Genomic DNA, 19,418 nt, shown 5'->3' on the forward strand with positions numbered 1-19,418 from the left:
AATTCCTAATGATATCTCCAAAGGGTTGCATGTACAGAGTGAAAAGCAACGGTCCTCGTACTGAGCCTTGCAGTATTCCATACTGAACTTGTGATCTATATGACACCTCTTTGTTTACTGCTATAAATTAATGACGGTCAGATAAGTATGTGATAGTTTAAGTATAGTGATAAGCATCAGATAGGTATTTGAACCATGCCAATGCAACTGCAAACATAATTTTCGAGCCTATTCAAAAGAATGTTGTTGTCGACTATATCAAATGCAGCACTTAGATCAAGTAATACTAATAGAGAGATACAACCACGATTGGATGACAAGAGTCATTTGTAGCTCTAATGAGAGCAGTCTCAGTACATGATGTAGTCTAAATCCTGACTAGAAAATCCTTGCAGAGACCATTTCTTTCTAAGAAGGAACATAGTTGTGAGGATACTGCCTAGTATTCTAGTATTTTTGACAGAAAAGGGAGATTTGAAATTGGATTGTAGATAACCTATTCAAGTTGTGCTTTTAAAAGAAGAGGATCTTCGACTTCTGGAAGAAGCATCTCTTTCAGTAGCTTAGGCGGTATAGAGTCTAACATTGTACATGTTGCTGATATAGATGATTTAACAAGTTTAGACAGTTCTTTCTCTCCTATAGAAAAGAATGAAAGTTTTTTTTTAATGAAATTCTAATGTTTGTCCTGTAAATCCTTATATTTGTAAAACTTACTGCAGTAGTAAGACATGATCAGTTGGTTGACAATACAACTGAATGCCAAACATATTTAACACAGTATTAAGATAGAATGTTTAAATTCATTAATGTGATTAAAACTATATTACTCATTCTCTGTGTTCATTAAACAGATTGCTCACTAAACAGATGTGTTTCACTAAACAGACCCCCCCCCCCTCACCTTTGGGGGGGGGGGTACTTTTTCGGTACCTTTTTCGTACCACCCTTGAGGTTCCAAGCGAGCCATACCGATACTAAAATGTGATGTGTAAACACTGCAGATCACTGTTTGGTCAGAGAATCATCACTACCGTCGCTGGTCACCACCGACCGAGTTGGATTTGCGACATGAGACACCAAACCCGCTAGATTTAAATAGTCAGCAACAGCCATCGCAGTATCATTTGTTAGCATGACTTTTTAAGCGACTTCCGTTAAAGGGCTGTCGTACGCAACTTGAAAAAATAAAAAGCTGTATTGTGGTCAGCAGATGAGGTGGCTGCGCAACTATACTGATCAGTCTATAATCACATCCACTTTGAAGCGGTAATAATCAGTGAATAAGCAAACCGAGCCAAAGTAAAGCGAGCCGCTCCGAGTCGTACCATGCAATGGAAAAGCGCCTCAAGTAAAGGTATTGAACATATCTAAGTCAAGTAAGACCTGCTAGGCACACAATCCATCCTGATCGGAAAAAACTACAACGACTTTATTTACACTGTAAAAGTTGTTGTCTGGTGAAGCTTCAAATCTTAAATCTTTCTACTTTTCAAAGCTTTTTACCAAATTCACCAAATTAGACGATACTCTGCTTTTAGTATGAACTCCACATTTTTACTGAGTTTACTGTATTTGACATGAAAACGAATGTTGCTCACTTGCAACAATTTTTCACATGAGTGTAAAGGCCTGATGAACGTCTAAAACTCTTCTCACACTGAGTACAGTGGTATGGCTTCTCTCCAGTATGGACTCGCTCGTGTGATTCCAGGTGTGGAGACTGAGTGAAACTCTTGTCACAGTATGAGCACTTGTAAGGTTTTTCTCCAGAGTGAATTCTTCGGTGCCGTTTCAGTTCAAAAGCTCCAGTAAAGCTCTTCCCACAGTCACAACACACATGATTTCTCACTTCATCATGTGTTTTCTGGTGCTTTTTACAACTTTTCAGCCATGAAAAACTCTTTCCACAGAGAGAACACACATAAGGCTTCTCATCTGAATGAACTATCAGGTGTTTTTTCAGATGTAATGATGAATTAAAACTTTTACCACACTGATCACAGTTAAATGGTTTTTCTCCGGAATGAGTAAGCAGGTGATTCTTGAGAGTATATGCTTGAGAAAAACTCTTTCCACACTCAGTACAGTGGTACGGCTTCTCTCCAGTATGAAGTCGCTCGTGTGATTCCAGGTGTGGAGACTGAGTGAAACTCTTGTCACAATATGAGCACTTGTAAGGTTTTTCTCCAGTATGAATTCTTTGGTGCCGTTTCAGTTCAAAAGCTCCAGTAAAGCTCTTCCCACAGTCACAACACACATGATCTCTCACTTCATCATGTGTTTTCTGGTGCTTTTTACAACTTTCCAGCCATGAAAAACTCTTTCCACAGAGAGAACACACATAAGGCTTCTCATCTGAATGAACTTTCAGATGTTTATTTAGTTGTGATGATGAAATAAAACCTTTACCACACTGATCACAGTTAAATGTTTTTTCTCCAGAGTGAATGTGCAGATGATATTTGAGACCCGATTCACTAACATAACTCTTTCCACATTGAGGGCATGTATACGGTTTCTCTCCAGTGTGAATTCTCATGTGCTGGTCAAGGTATTCTTTGCGACTTGAACTCTTTCCACACTGAGTGCATGTATACGTTTTCTGTCCAGTGTGAATTCTCATGTGTGTCTTAAGGTTTACTTTTTGACTGAAACTCTTTCCACACTGAGAGCAGGAGTGCAGCTTATTGGCTTTTGTTCCTTCAGTTTTGAAGTCACAGTGTTTCTTTACGTCATTTAGTTTGTGTCTCACTTCCATTTGCTCTGAAATAAACATTAAGTATTAAACATATTACTCATATTGAGGACAAATCAATAAAATCAAGACTTCAGGTTTCTGTCTGTACGAGTTTAAGATTATTGATGTTTAAAGATCAGTTCTGTCATACCCTTGTTAATATGATTAAAACTGCTATATAAAAAGTTTGTAAACATATTTATCATTTACCATCAATCATTAATTCACAGAATTATTGAACAATCACGAATGGACACCAACCTATTTGTTCCTCAGTCTCTTCATGTTTTATTCTGGATGGTTCTGGATCACTCATGTCTTCAATCTCCTCTTTAATAAACTCCATCTTTAACAGTCACACAGATTTCAGCTGCTACTCCTGGAGTTTGTCCTTCTCTTGTAGGATGATGGGAATATTCCCAGTATTTATTGGTGAATTGTTGTGGGAGGGGCTTCACTGCCGGTGTGAACTGTGATCACTGTGTGATACTGACGCCCACAGGACCAGATCTGGAAAAATCAAAGATAAGTTACTGAATTTATACTGGATTATTTAACATCAAAACACAAGTGGAGTTTCAAATATATTTTGTTCAAATATAGAGCATTTTGATTGTTACATATTAGTAGTGTATAAAACAGCTCTAGGTTGCTCATTTTTATGTAACCCAGAATATTATAAGGATACAAGTTACAGGGCAGAAGTTATATTATTATCTAAACTAATCAGAAATCTAACATAATGTGACAGAAATCCATTTAATATGCAATATGCAGACTGAATAGAGGAGGTTTGTAGTATAAGTAACAATTAAAAAAAATGAAATTCCTCATGTTGCTTCGGTAGCAAAGTTGTTTTGAAACAACGGCAATGTCTGGTAACGTTCTAAACTGTACAGTGACAATAAAAATACTATTTAAACAACTTTACCGTTCTGTTTTGACAAAAAAATATTATAAAGAGCCTAATTAATGATTATGTAAGTTAAGTTATATGAACAAACTTAAAAGAAAATGCAAATTCTCTCTCTGACAGAAGGTGGCGCTTGTGGAAAAGCAGAAATACAGCGGTTACTCCTGAACACAAGCAGCGCTGCGCTTATAAACACTACTTTATTAGGCATAGTGAGGAAAAATGAAAGAAGATGCCATCAAAACTATTATGAAGACAGTCATTTCTCTTCAGATATACATTCAAATAAAAACTCCTCAGATCTGCACTAATCACAGGAATGACTGATTTCAGAGTCAGAAAGAGAGTTTGCAGGTGTGGTTTCTGCCTTTAATAGTATTTTTTAGTTGTGTACTTTAACCTGAGGGGTAAAACATTCAAAACAAATTGATAGGTGATTATCACATAAAGTGATGATCCTGTAGTTTGTCTGACACTAATGATGTGCCAATTTACGGAAGATCTCAGACATCAGCATAATGGATGAGGTGAAAACAGGGACTAGCCTATTATTATGTAAAAAATGTAGATCACTGATTGGTCACAACCAGGGTTCGAAATGACTTAGGACTCTTGGGGGGTCCCCTAAAATTTAATTATTAAATTATAAAAAATTCTGAAGACTACCTTGCTACACTATATACTGTAGGCAAAATTATATGGACCAATGTTGAAGGTGGGATAATGGTCTTGGGATGTTTTTCATGGTTTGGGCTAGGCCCAGTATTGTAGTGGTGTCTGGAGAAGTGGCTATAATTTAACAGGTAAACCTCTAACTCTGGAGCAACAAAGTTACAAGTTCTTTTTCTCTCCATGATGCAGGATTCTAAATTAAGAAAAATAATATTAGCTTCCTAGATAGCTTACCAAGCTCTCATGTATACTCATTCATGCTCAAATCACATTCACTTTAATCAACTCACAGACCTGGTTATCTTTCGTAATCACTGACTGGACAAGTAGGTTGTTATGCTAGCTTTGAATAACTAGTCTAGCTGCTAGGTCTGCTATGGAAGCTTGTTTCCGCCACAGAATAAAACATTTTAAAAGAAAATTGCGACTTTTTATCTCACAATTGCGAGTTTACATCTCGCAATTCTGACTTTGTTTCTCAGAATTGCGAGATATAGTCAGAATTGCGTGAAATAAAGTCGCAATTGCGTGTTATAAAGTCAGAATTGCGAGATATAAAGTCAGAATTGCGTGAAATAAAGTCGCAATTGCGTCTTATAAAGTAAGAATTCTCTTTTTTTCTCGCAATTGCGACTTTAGGCTATATCACGCAATTCTGACTTTATAACACATAATTGCGAGTTTATATCTCGCAATTCTGACATCTTTTCTCAGAATTGTGAGATATAAACTAACAATTGTGATATAAAGTCCAATTCTAAGGAAAAAAAGACAGACTTTTTTTTATTTATTTATTATTTACCTCAGAATAGTTTATATCTCACAATTCTGACTTTATAACACGCAAGTGCGTCATTGCGACTTTATATCATGTAATTCTGACTTTATATCTCCCAATTGCGTATTATAAAGTCAGAATTGTGAGATATAAACTGAAAAAAAGTCAGAATTTCAAGTATATTTCTTGCAATTGCGGGTTTATATCTCATAATTCTGACTTTATAACACGCAATTGCGACTTTATATCACGCAATTTTGACTTAACACACAATTGCAACTTTATATCACGCAATTCTGACTTTATAACCTGCAATTGAGACTTTATATCACGTAATTCTGAGATAAAAAGTCAGAATTGTGAGATGTAAACTCGCAATTACCACTCTGTGGCGGAAACAAGCTTCCATAGTCTGCTGTTAGCTGGCAGATCATTTGGCTTCATACACATAACGTTACAGCTAGCAACGTACTCTTCTAATCATTACACTGGGTATCTAGTTAATGCAACTTTTGATATAGGAACTCGAACTCCTAATATTTTACTATAAGCAATTATGGAGATATAAATATAATCGAAGCACTTACAGGATTTTCATTCAGGATTTCACTCTTTGTTTCGTTTTGCCGCGTTCAGCTACAGCACGTATCTGCGGGAGCACCACAACAACAATCTGTGACGCTGTATAGGAACTCACTCGGCTAACAGCTGCCCTGATTGCTGCCTCGCGCTAGGAAATAAATTAATTACTGTTATACCATGGGCTGTTTAAATACTCGATTCTGATTGGCTGGAAGGTGTGCAGTAAAACCGTTTAATGCACAGGTAGTTCTAGTCAGTTTGATTACAGTTCGAAATTAATCCGCTACATTGGTAACCATAGTAACAAAGATACACTTGCAAGCAGAGTGAGAGACGCATATGGAAACGTTTAGGTAGGCTAAATGGATGATTTTTGAATATCGTTTAATTTGTATCAGTGTTGCCTGTCATTCATAAATAATTGTAATAAATCCATTAAAGAATCATTAAGTTAGCTATATGCTTAAGCAACGAGGGGACTGTAGCTGCTAGACTTTAAAGAAGAGATCGACGCACACAGGTAACTCGCGCACGCATCTCTCTCTCTCTCTGTTCCTTCTCCTTCAGTTCTCTGTCTCTCTCTTTTAATAATGAATTTAAATAAATGTGAATTCATTCAAATAAAAGCAATCTGATGGCTCTACTTTATTTAAAGCGGACGGAGTGCAAGAACTGACAAGCCTTAACTTAAGAAATAACCGTCATTTTTACACGTCTGTTAAAAATATACACTGTAAACATCAGTTACAGCTTTAACTTATTTTTAACTTGGCAAATAATAACCAAGGTATAAGCGGGATAATCCACGGCTAGCCATGCATTAAAGGATTTTAATGCACGACGTAGAGGCGAAGAACCACCCGACGCGAAGCGGAGGATTATCCCTGCGGAGGCGGAGGATAGCCGTGGATTATCCCTTACTTATAAATATAAAATGTCACTAAAAAAGACCTAGAATTTTCACAATCATTTTTAATGTTAAAATACATTTGTCGGGGACCCCCCAAAATCCAAAAATAAATTCTTATGGGGGGTCCCTAATGACTTATGGAGGGTCCGGGACCCCCCCAGACCCCCCTCATCTCCATTTCCATTTTCCACTACATCTAAGGTGCACTTGCGCCACCTACTGGAGTGCAGAGCACTGCGTACGGAAAATTTTAATAAATTCCCAAATCCTGTTATTCTGGCCTGCTGATTTTGGTTTAATTTTGAAGGGCATTGTTTACCTTTTTATGCATTATGTAGGAGAACCCAAAGCAGGGGAGTCACCACACTTTTAATATAAACAACAATTTAAATGATATGAATGTGTGCCACTCAACTGTGGCAAATGTACATTTGCATGTATGCATTTAGCAAGACACTTTTATCCTAAGTGACTTACATTGCAATTCAAGTTACATATTTACATTCATATCAGTTCTGTGATGTAGGCCTATCTGGAAGTAAGTCATGTTACAGCCCTCCTCATTGGGACAGTCATGTTATTTCAAGTTTATTTTTTATAATGAGGTGAAAATTTGGAGATATTAAAAATCAAATTAAACTAAAATAATCAATTGTTTTTTCCTGTACATCCATATCTGTACACAACTTAAATGCAGATGTTATACTGGATTCTTTTAAACCATCTGTAAATAAAACAAAGTTGATTGAATTGGTTTGTTTTCTTTATTTTTAGTAGTTTTCAGTTCATTTTACTTTGGTAAACTGAAGCTGTTACCACATTGTTTGTCATCAGTATAATAAAGATATGACACTGGACATCAACCTGTTTGTACAAGATACAAGACCTGATCATTAACTTACAGTATTACTGTTTAAAATCACTTATGTGATAAAACCTAATTCTGTCTCAATCAATCATAGAGCAATCCAGACAAGAGGTTATATTTCCTCATAATTTTATATAGAGCACATAAAAAAAATCTATTTACATTATTAGTGTTGTTGACTGATAATGCTTTAACTCTTAAAAAATCATGTCATTAAACTAAATGACATTGTGCTTTTGTAAGCAACATTTTTTGTTTATGTAATGTATTTGACATGAAAATAAATTATGTTCACTGTGATGACTTCTGACATTTTTTCAAATGTGTATGAAAGCTTGATAAATGTCTAAAACTCTCTCCACAATCAGTACAGTAGTACGGCTTCTCTCCAGTATGAAGTCGCTCGTGTGATTTCAGGTGCTCCAACCGAGTGAAACTCTTGTCACAATATGAGCACTTGTGAGGTCTTTCTCCAGTATGAATTCTTTGGTGCTGTTTCAAATGTACAGATGCAATATAACTCTTCCCACAATCCAAACACACATGATCTCTCACACCGGTGTGTGTTTTCTGGTGCTGTCTATAATGAGTCATATGTAAAAAACTCTTTCCACAAAAAGAACACACATAAGGCCTTTCATTTGTATGAATTTTTAGATGTTTTTGAAGACTTGATGACAAATGAAAAATTTTCCCACACTGATCACAGTTAAATGGTTTTTCTCCAGTGTGAACACGCAGATGATTTCTGAACCCTGGTGAATGTTTAAAGCTCTTCTCACACTGAGTACACTGGTACGGCTTCTCTCCAGTATGAACTCGCTCGTGTGATTTCAGTTGTCCCAACTGAGCAAAACTCTTGTCACAATATGAGCACTTGTAAGGTTTTTCTCCAGTATGAATTCGTTGATGTTGTTTCAGATGACTAGCTGTAGTAAAGCTCTTCCCACAGTCACAACACACATGATCTCTCACTTCATCATGTGTTTTCTGGTGCTGTTTAAAACTGTTCAGCCGTGAAAATCTCTTTCCACAGAGAGAACACAAGTGAGGCCTCTCATCTGAATGAACTTTCCGGTGATGATTTAGATGTGATGATGAAATAAACTTTTTACCACACTGATCACAGTTGAATGGCTTTTCTCCAGAGTGAACGCGGAGATGATAACTGAGACTTGATGAATGAACAAAACTCTTTCCACACTGAGAGCAGGTGTGCAGCTTTTTGCGTTTTTCTCTTTGAGTTTTTAGGTTACAATGTTCCTCCTCAATGTCATTCAGTTTAGGTCCTTGCTTTACTTCCATCCAGCCTAAAATAAAATAGTATGTGGTTAAAATCAGTTCCAGTGAACTAGATGTAATCGCAGTAGAGATGTCTGTAATATCAATTATCAGATCTTTGATGTGCCAATGGTTAGTTTAATCACTCATATTAATAAAATCAAAATGTGGATGACAACATACAAGATCATGATCATGCACATCTGTTGAACTTACGTTTTAATGTTTCTCAGCAATCAACAATGAAGAATCAAGAATGGACACCCACCTATTTGTTCCTCAGTATCTTCATGTTTTATTCTGGATGGTTCTGGATCACTCATGTCTTCAATCTCCTCTTTAATAAACTCCATCTTTAACAGTCACACAGATTTCAGCTGCTACTCCTGGAGTTTGTCCTTCTCTTGTAGGATGATGGGAATATTCCCATTATTTATTGGTGAGTTGCTGTGGGAGGGACATCAGATCTGCAAAATGCATACTTGAATTATTTCGGTTGGAAATGTGGAGTATTTTGATACAGTTAGATATTAATTGAAATTAAAATAAGGTTTGTTTAATTGTTGTCCAAAGTCTAACAGAAATAACAGAGCCATCAAGTTTCTTTATCTCCAAAAGTTCTGTTTTCATCTCATTCATTATAGTGATGTCTGAGATCTTCTGGAAAGTGGAACATTAAGCACATCTTATTGCTGTCAACAACAGACTGAAACAGAGTCTGTGGAAAACTCTGCCACTATATTATTACTCTAAGTAATTATGAATCAAGAAACACAACACATTTCATTACATTAATACTTAAACACATAAACTCTGGAGCTGGTTAAAGTTAAACTCTGTAATCTGGTAACATCTCTCACCTGCAGAATGGAAATATTCGGCATCTGAAGAAAATACTCCACGTTTGTCCTTCATTGACGATCGTTAACAGCATCAGTTTCAGATTTAAAAGGTTAAAGTTTCAGCCATTGTTGCCAACTATTTTCAATGGAAAGTAACAAATATTTGCAAAATGTCGCTGAATAGCATCAAATGCTAATTAGCATATCGATTGCGTCATTACCTCGCATTTGCATTCTGCCGACTGTCAGCCCTTCAAAATAAACTTGTTGTTTTCATCTCTATATTTTTCTGTTTCAGTTGTCAGACAACGGGAAGAATATTAAATAGTGTCTGAAACGAGACCCATAACTTACATGTTAACCAGCAGTCAAGCAGCTGCTCTTCACTAAAATCCTGATTTATAATCGAGACGTTGTCTGACAAAATCACAGGCATAAGATAAAAAGAATTGCTTTGATTTCTGCTATATTTGAACAAAATTATCGCTCAGGTAAAAAGCAACAGAATATCTAATTTCTTTCTTCTGACAGCCTCGACTTATACAGCCTCATCTTTCTTCTCTCTTCTGCGCATTCTCAGTACGCGCGGTCATTCTTCTTAAAGGGGCCGCATATTATTAGGGCGTCAAGAACATATATATTTTTAATTTTTAATTTAATTTTTTTTACATTCTCTGAGACCCCCTTAAAATGTTATCAAGAGAACCGAATTTATATTCTGTTTTTAACCCTCTCTTTCAAACACACGTTTTATAGGGCGTTCAAGACTACTGCTATGATTGGGTAACAGTTTTGCGTATTCAAATATTTTCAAAATCCAGGCCATTACACATGTGGAATTGTTTTGAAAAATATCGTAAAATAGTTTAAACATTTGCCAACAATATGAAACATTTATAACATATTTAAGTACTGAGCTAACACAGTTGACAGGATAACTTGTGTAAACAGAATATGAATGTATGTTCAATCGTTTGTCACACTGTAATTCTTATAGGCTATTCATCATTCATCTTTTCAATACAGTGAAACACATATACATTATCATTTGCAGTGTTGTGTTTTAAATAGTGCTGTCAATCGATTATAGAAATTAATTTTTTTTATAAGTTTTTCATATATTTTATAATATAATAATAATCTCCAAATGAATGTAGAAACAACATAAAGACAGTATATTTAAAAAAAAAATTATGAATGAAGGCCAGTATCACTACTGATGTCTCAATGAAAATTACCCCCTGCCCCACCCCCTTTATTTTAAACATTAATTATAGCCATTCACCATTACAGTTCAGTTGAAATATATATAAAAAAAATTGAATAATTGTATTATAATTTATAACAGCTATAAAATTTTTTTAAACATTTATTAAGCTTAAAAAATATATAATTTTCAATTCAATTGAACTTTAAGCAATCTTCACATAAACCCAAAACAAATGTCATATTTACCTGTGCCCTTTTAAATATAATGAACTAAAACAAAAAAGTAAAACGAAGCAAACAAACGAACAGTGTCTTACTGACACTGAATCAACATACGCAGATGCAAAATTTTCTATAAATCCTAATTGTTTGTTAACAATGTGTATTCATTACTTCAATGAGCTCATTGTTAAAATTAAACAATAAATTAAATTAATACATTATTAGCTAACTGCATGATTTGTATATGTACATTTCTGAAATACATAACTTGGAGACAAGTCACCTCTGATAACAAATCACTCTAAATTGTAATGTAAACATGCATTTTCTGTAAAAAAAATGCTTTGAAATTATATGTATTTATATTATACTATATAAATAAATGTGAATTGAATAGAATTGACTAAAGTTCATCCACGCTTTCTTAATGTTAGGGTTGCAAAGACAGTTTTTTTCTACAATTAGGCATTGCAAAACGTCTTGTAATCCACAGGTTGAGTTGAATGTAGTCCTTCATCCAGCAAGAAATGTCTGTCAGGCAGGCTGAGATGCGAGCATTTACCGTCGGATCCTCTGGCTGGAATGAGAGGTAGAGTTGTGTGTCATCAGCATAACAGTGATAGGAAAAAACATGTTTCTGAATGACAGATCCTAGTGATGACATGTAGATGGAGAAGAGAAGTGGTCCAAGCACTGAGCCCTGAGGCACCCCACAGGCTAGATTTTGTGACTTAGACTGAGAAGTAAGACTTGAATCATTGGAGTGCAGTTCCTGAGATGCTATTCATCAAGAGGGTTGAAAGGGGGATCAGTGACCTCTTATATGTCAAAAGATCAAGAAAGTTGACCATTCTTAGGACCTTTGGCTTTATAGCATAGACAGTTAACAGGCCGCTCTGTTGTTGTAAGTCATCGTCTTTACATTTTCATGCCCTAAACATGGCGCTGTACAAAACAAACTGTGATTAGTTGCTTTACATGTCAGTCAGGCGGCCTCTGGTTGGTCCTTGGCCAATGAAAGCTGCTAATGAAGTCCAGATACATATGACTTCGGTAGTTACTTAATCAAATGTCATCAATATAAAAGAAAATCTCTTTTCGTTGTCTAAAACTACAGTTATACATAAATAACTTGTTCATGGAACTGTTTCACATGTTCACATTTCAACTACATGCCAAATTCAATTTAGGAAAACAACACTTTTTTTTGTATTGGTCCTACATCATATAAATATAAAAGGAAGTCATTACATGGCTTTTTGTACCTTACATTTTGAATTATGATGGCATTTTTGGTATTTTTATGATATTTCTGCCCCTGTGTGACAGGAAATAGTAAGAGTAGCGAGACAGGAGATGAATTACACTATTTTAGTGGAAACTTAATAGAAATTATCAATCTTACTGAAGAAACGTGACAAACACAAAATGTATAAATATTTTTATAAATGCTTTCGAACTAAAAGCCTGAAAGAGTTGTTTTGTGCAGTCATGTGACCACAAATAAAAGGGATGTTTAGAGTTAGTACATGTTATTTTATGTGAAACAACAATAAAATCGCATTTGGTATCTGTTTATAGTCCTCGATCGCACATGACTGACAGTGGAAATGTGGCTAATAATTTCTGACTGACATATAAATGAACAAATCAAACTAAAGCAAACGGGTAAATATGGAGCCCTACATCAAAATCTGGTCAACAGAAGCTTTGGTACTTTATTGTTCTTCAACAGTCAATAATGAAGAATAAAAATGAACTCCAGCCTCTTTGTATGATACAAGATCTGATCATTTGATTGACAATAATACTGTACATCCCAAACATATCAAATCAAAACAATATGTTGTTTCTGTTTTATTTCTTATAATTAAACTATCAGAACACAATATATTAAACAACTAAATTACATAAATATATCTAATTCAAATAAGACCTATTTATTACACAATCCACCCTGAATGAAATAAACTATTGTATTTGCACTGTAAAGCCCAATTTATACTTCTGCGTCGAACTTATGCCGTAGCTACGTCGTAGGCTGTGTGTAGCGCGCGTACCCTTCGGCATACCCTGACGTGCACCTCTCCAAAAATGTAACAACGCGTCAACTCTACGCGGACGCAAGCGCTGTGATTGGTCTGCTAGGACCGCTCCCTCGGGTTTCACACGCTCCCCCTGCGCGCGTCAACACGGACAACGACGCAGAAGTATAAATGAAAACCAACGCGTTGCCTACAGCGTAGAGGCTCCGGCGTAGAAGTATAAATCAGCCTTAAGAGTTGTTGACCGCGTGAAGCTTCAACTCTTAAGTCTTTCTAGTTTTCCAACCCTTGCACCAAATTCACAAAATTACACGAGTTTAACTTTTAGGAAAAACACCATATTTTATCTCACACGTTTCATTCTGAGGCATTTGACATGAAAACAAATGGTGCTCGCAACATTTTTTCAAATGTTTGAGAAGGCTTGGTAAATGTCTGAAACTCTTCTCACACTGAGTACAGTAGTACGGCTTCTCTCCAGTATGAAGTCGCTCGTGATTTTTCAGGTTTCCAGACTGAGTGAAACTCTTGTCACAATATGCGCACTTGTAAGGTTTCTCTCCAGAATGAATTCTTTGGTGTCGTTTCAGTTCACCAGATGTAGTAAAGCTCTTCCCACAGTCACAACACACATGATCTCTCACTTCATCATGTGTTTTCTGGTGCCGTTTACAACTTTCCAGCCTTGAAAAACTCTTTCCACAGAGAGGACACATGTGAGGCTTCTCATCTGAATGAACTTTCAGGTGTTTTTTGAGATATGAAGATGAATTAAAATCTTTCCCACAGAGAGGACACATGTGAGGCTTCTCATCTGAATGAATTTTCAGGTGTTTTTTGAGATATGAAGATGAATTAAAATCTTTCCCACACTGATCACATTTAAATGTTTTTTCTCCAGAGTGAATGGGCAGATGAACACTGAGACCTGATGCATCTTTGAAACTCTTCTCACACTGAGTACAGTGGTACGGCTTCTCTCCAGTATGAAGTCGCTCGTGCACTTTCAGGTGAGCAGACTGAGTGAAACTCTTTTCACAATATGAGCACTTGAAGGGTCTTTCTCCCATATGAATTATTAGGTGCCGTTTCAGATATTCAGATGTAGTAAAGCTCTTCCCACAGTCCAAACACACATGATCTCTCACTTTATTATGTGTTTTCTGGTGCTGTTTAAAATGATCCAGCCTTGAAAATCTCTTTCCACAGACAGGACACATGTGAGGCTTCTCATCTGAATGAACTTTCAGGTGTTTTTTGAGATGCGATGATGAATTAAAACCTTTCCCACACTGATCACAGTTAAATGGTTTGTCTCCAGAGTGAACGTGCAGATGATTCCTGAGACTTGATGCTTGAGAAAAACTCTTTCCACTGCAGATGTTCTGTGTTTTGTCTTTTTCTCTTTGAGTTTTGAAATCACAATGTTCTAGTTTATGTTCTTGCTTCACTTCCATCCAGTCTAAAACAAAATATTATGCGATTATTAAGATCAGTTCAAGTGAACATGATTTAATAGTAGAAGGGAATAGAGATCAGGTATCTGTATAAAGTGTAATTTCCCATTAGGCAAATGTTAGTTCTGTCATTCTTGTGTGTATTAATACAATCAAAATGTGCATGACAAAAGCTATGCAAGATCATTATCATTTAGATACACTTCTATATCTTAAATCTGTTTAACTTCAGTTTTAATGTTTCTCAGCAGTCAACAATGAAGAAATCACAACACAGGCTCATTGGAAAAACATGGGGCAACATTTCTGCAAAACATGTTCCAATACATATCGCTGCAGTTTCCAAAAGAAATGAACACTAGATGCAGTAAAACAGCAAACACTTTTAATACAAAAAAAAAAATCATAGACAGTATATAAACTGGACACAGCGACCCCATTGGATTCAACGGAGAAAAGTGAAGTCAATTAGAAGCTCTCACTTCCTGATGGCTGAGCGTACTGCGCAGACTCAAACTGAGCTTGACGACGTAGATGTGACGTGAGCAACCCGTCTGTCTTCTAGTAGCTGTGCCAAGAGAAATCTGAATCATTCCCTTCTAAAACTTGCAGAGACGGAGAGTGTGAGGAGGAGCTGTCCATGAGCTAGGAGCAGGAGAAACTTTTGCTATGTATTCTGATTAATTATTTTGTCATTTTTCCTCCATGTCCCCCCGATTGCCCACGACCTTCTCCTCCTCTCCATACGGTAATTCTCTACTGTGCGACAGAGAGTTGCGTGGTTATGACGCAATCGTTAGCCTATTTTTACAAAAACTGCTTCTACAGGGCCATAATGTAAGATTCAAGGTAATGGAGCCTTTTATACATTTTCGTGTTTCTTTAGAAATAAATAATGGACAAATGGAGTCTTTAAACGCCTCAGATGTGAAGTTATTCGCTGTCAAAGTGACGCCAAAATGAATGGGAGTCAATGGAATGCTAACAGCAGGTGAGGGTACGCTAATCAATGGCGGCGCCCGGAGAAGCTTCAATGTTTTCCGGAAAATTGCCCCCCTGCAAATTATGCATTAAAGATACAATATGTAATTTTTTTTTCGCAGCTAGGGGTCGCTAACCTCTTACAATAACAAAGGCGTAGGTTGATGACGCAAAATTTCCTGCGGGGTCGTCAAGCTGAAGGATCTAATAATGTTTATGGATGAGTGAATACATTGATGTTTTTATCATGACTGTGGTATGAAGCAGGGCGCGATTGCTAATAAGAGACAGGTATCAGCGCCACACGCGAGTCCCGCGAACCTCGCGGATATAAAGGAATAAGGACATTTCATTCTACCAAACTACACGCAAGTGCTGAATTAGTACTCACACGGGTCAGTTTATTAGACAAATTAAACGTGTGAGGTAATGCAGCGCTGTTTCTACACTATCACGCTAAACTGCATTTGAATGTGTTGAAAGTTATAATGCTGTGTTAGTTTGTTGGCTGTATGAGACTAGCAGTAAGCTAGATCAACATTAGAATAACATATGATCATATTCTAACATTTCATCATGTTGAGCTATATAACATTGATTAGTTTTATGAACATTTGCTCACCTGTCTAATAAAGTACATGTAGGAGCGGTGTCAAGTCGAAGTTAGTTGTGGACGTGGAGCTCTCGTCATCTCGAAAACGCCACGCTGATATTGATCCTCGTTTTAGTTATCCTTTTTTCCCAAAGTCTGCTTGTCATGGTCCATAATGTTTGAAAGAAACGACAACAGCGTGAGCGTGCCGCTAAACATAACGCTGTTGTCCACGTCTGTCGCCATGGTTACTATGGCAGTACGAGCGGAAACCAGGGACAAAGGCCCGTTCACATCAAGGACGATAACTATAAAGATAATGATAAAGATATAATTCTAAAAATCGTTCTCCATATTAAAGAATAACAGAGTTCACACCACAACTATAACGATAAAGATATGAGGAACGATATCGTTGGGATCACTATCAGAACGATTTTTTTCCAGCTGTCAAACGATAAAACACTAACAGCCAATCAGAATCCATTCTAGCAGGTCATCCATTTTCGCTACTTTGAAACTGCAGCGCGGGCGCGCGCGTGCTTAGAATAAAAAGACCGTTATCGGTCGTTGGTGTGGCCGCATATATAGTTATCTTTATCGCTATCTTTATAGTTATCGTGCTTGGTGTGAACGGGCCTTAACGCGGATATTACGTCAGTGACAGGTGACAAGTGAACAGGGATTCCGGGACGGCCAATTATTTAAAATAGTAATTTCTCTGAAATTAAAAATCTTTGAGAACTTTTGGGATATTGTAAGTACACAACTGCAGGAAATATATCACACTGTGGAAGTGATTTTTGGATATTTTATTATAAAATTCTTACATATTGTACCTTTAATAAAAACTTATTTTCACACGGCTCTTTGCAAAATATTATTTTATGACCTCAAAACACTTTTTACCGCAGTGCATAATTTGTATACGAATACATTTTGGAGTTTGCATCACATAACCAGCTCCTTGTGTTTGACTTTTCCTGAGATACTAAGCTTATTCAGAGGCTCAACTGATACAGAATTGTACTTGTGATGCTGAGATCTTGAGTACGAATCCGATGAAACACGAGTTACGACAAGAGCTCAAAGACGACTAGAAAGAAGCTAAAATGGCATGGTTGCGTTTATGTCACATTTGCTTTTTTAACACTATCGGGTAGGGTTTAGGGTTTAATGCAGGTGGTGAACATTATTTTAAAAAGTGATGGACATTAACCTTTTACCGCCACTCACCGTACATTCAATTCAAAACTGCTGTGATACGTAAAGACCAACGTAATAAGACGTTGCAACAATAGCGTTAATCTCTTTCGGATAAATCGCAAAACGCTCACGATGCAACGTAATATAATTTTGCAGAAATGTTTTTTTTCACACGGATACGTTTTCCCAATGAGCCTGGGCTGAAGAATCAAGAATGGACACCAACCTATTTGTTCCTCAGTATCTTCATGTTTTATTCCGGATGTTTCTGGATCACTCACGTCTTCAATCTCCTCTTTAATAAACTCCATCTTTAACAGTCACACAGATTTCAGCTGCTACTCCTGGAGTTTGTCCTTCTCTTGTAGGATGATGGGAACATTCCCAGTAACATCAGATCTACCAAATTAAAAAAGAAGTTACTAAATATACTGAAATACTGATTGTATTTAAATCAAGTGATCATGTGTTTTCTGTTGGAATTATTAAGTATTTTGATGCAGTTAGATATTAATTGCATTTAAAACAAGGATTTTTTAATTGTCGTCCAATGTTTGAGCCAACTGAGCTGCTGAAAAGCCTCTTATCTCCAATAGGTCCCTGTTTTCAGCTTATTCATTACGGTGATGTCTGAGATCTTCTTCTGAGATCTGAGATTAATAACAACCCAGGACACACAACACATTTCATCACATTAGTAACACTACTTAAACACGTAAATTCTGGAGCTCTTTAATGTTAAACTCTGTAATCTGGTAACTTCTCTCACCTGCAGACTGGATATACGGCATCCGAAGAAAATATTCCACTTTTGTCCTTCATTCACGATCGCTTATTAGCATATCGCTTACATTGTATTTGAATTCTGCCGACTGTCAGCCCTTAAAAACAAACTTGTTTTCATCTATATTTTTCTGTTTCTGTTGTCAGACAACGGGACGAATATGAAACAGTGACTGAAACGAGACCCATACATGTTAACCAGCCAGTAATAATCGCTCATGTAAATAGCAACAGATTATCTATTTTCTTTCTTCTGACAGCCTGGACTCGTCGACTCAGCCTACACTCTCTTCTGCGCATGCTCAGTAAACCCGGTCATTCTTCTTAAAGGGGCCGCATATTATTAGGGTGCCATGAACTGCATTTTTTTTCTGAGGTCCACTTATAATGTTATATTTTTTTTTTCCATAAAAAAAAAAATCTTAATTTACAAGTAATATTTTCTATTCAATTTTTAAACCTCTCTTTCAAACCACGTTTTGATGGGCGTGCCACATTCAAGACTTGGAAGTAAATGATTGGGTAACAGTTTTGCAAATTAAAATATGCTCAGCATCCATGCCATAACACATGTGGACTTTATTTGAAAACTTCTGATGTTGAAAAATATCTTGTTACATAGTTGAAACATTTGCAAACAATGTGAAACATTTATGCGTATTACATATTGTGGCAAATAAAGTTTAAGTACTGAGTTACCACAGTTATAGTTGACAGGATAACTTAAACAGAATATGAATGAATGTTCAATCGTTTGTCGCACTATCATTCTTATAGGCTATTCATCATTTCGATGCAGTGAAAAAATTTATACACTGTCATTTGAAGTGTAGTGTCTTAAATAGTACTGTCAATTGGTTATTAAAAAAAACCTGGATAAATCACACTTTTTGTGATTAATCGCAATTAAAAACCCAGACTTTTTAAAATATATTTTATTATGTAATAATAATCTCCAAATTAATGTAGAAACAACTTAAAGACAGTATATTTTAAATACTTGTTAAATGACATCTTTTATGAATGAAGGCCTGTATCACTGATACTAATACAGCAACTGATGTCTCAATAAAAATCACCCTCTCCTCCATTTTAAACATCAATTATAGCCATTCGACATTGCAGTGTAACTGAAATCTAACATTTGTTAGACTTAAAAAATATAATAACTTTTGATTTAAGTGAACTTAAAACAATCTTCACATAAACCCATAATACATGTCATATTTACATGTGAAATTTTTGAAATTGCATATATTAGGATTAATGGGATATTATAAAAAATCATCCAAACAATAGCCTAGCCTACATATTTTAAAATTGTTTCTTATATTGCT

The 19,418-nt window shown here is 36.1% G+C and overlaps 2 protein-coding genes across 5 annotated transcripts; both read right to left on the reverse strand.

The window, feature by feature from the left end:
* Positions 1–7,373: 7,373 nt before the first annotated feature.
* Positions 7,374–10,176, reverse strand: LOC308693566 (uncharacterized protein). 3 transcript variants are annotated; one of them, XM_081370560.1, is made up of 4 exons: positions 9,808–10,176; positions 9,605–9,722; positions 9,013–9,211; positions 7,374–8,773 (listed from the first exon to the last, which is right to left on the reverse strand). In XM_081370560.1, the coding sequence occupies exons 3-4, from the start codon at positions 9,095–9,097 to the stop codon at positions 7,755–7,757; spliced, it is 1,104 nt and encodes a 367-aa protein (XP_081226686.1). In that variant the 5' UTR covers positions 9,098–9,211; positions 9,605–9,722; positions 9,808–10,176; the 3' UTR covers positions 7,374–7,754. The 3 variants fall into 3 exon arrangements, with proteins under 3 accessions (XP_081226686.1, XP_081226687.1, XP_081226685.1); XM_081370561.1 differs by having other exon boundaries at positions 9,605–9,653; positions 9,808–10,173; XM_081370559.1 differs by having other exon boundaries at positions 9,605–10,158.
* A 1,071-nt stretch (positions 10,177–11,247) lies between these two features.
* On the reverse strand, positions 11,248–18,377 carry LOC308693459 (uncharacterized protein). 2 transcript variants are annotated; one of them, XM_081370364.1, is made up of 3 exons: positions 18,068–18,377; positions 17,525–17,697; positions 11,248–14,524 (listed from the first exon to the last, which is right to left on the reverse strand). In XM_081370364.1, the coding sequence occupies exons 2-3, from the start codon at positions 17,607–17,609 to the stop codon at positions 13,380–13,382; spliced, it is 1,230 nt and encodes a 409-aa protein (XP_081226490.1). In that variant the 5' UTR covers positions 17,610–17,697; positions 18,068–18,377; the 3' UTR covers positions 11,248–13,379. The 2 variants fall into 2 exon arrangements, with proteins under 2 accessions (XP_081226490.1, XP_081226489.1); XM_081370363.1 differs by having other exon boundaries at positions 17,525–17,948; positions 18,068–18,351.
* Positions 18,378–19,418: the final 1,041 nt, after the last annotated feature.

Source organism: Scardinius erythrophthalmus, assembly GCF_964197995.2.
Source record: "Scardinius erythrophthalmus genome assembly, chromosome: 7".
Lineage (NCBI taxonomy): Eukaryota > Metazoa > Chordata > Actinopteri > Cypriniformes > Leuciscidae > Scardinius > Scardinius erythrophthalmus.

What these genes read in the sequence shown, in the direction of transcription:
- LOC308693566 (XM_081370560.1), bottom strand. Translation starts at nt 9,097, where the DNA reads ATGGAGTTTATTAAAGAGGAGATTGAAGACATGAGTGATCCAGAACCA. An exon ending in AGATACTGAGGAACAAATAG is followed by an intron (nt 8,774 to 9,012) that starts GTGGGTGTCCAT and finishes ATTTTATTTTAG; the next exon opens with GCTGGATGGAAGTAAAGCAA.
- LOC308693459 (XM_081370364.1), bottom strand. Translation starts at nt 17,609, where the DNA reads ATGGAGTTTATTAAAGAGGAGATTGAAGACGTGAGTGATCCAGAAACA. An exon ending in AGATACTGAGGAACAAATAG is followed by an intron (nt 14,525 to 17,524) that starts GTTGGTGTCCAT and finishes ATTTTGTTTTAG; the next exon opens with ACTGGATGGAAGTGAAGCAA.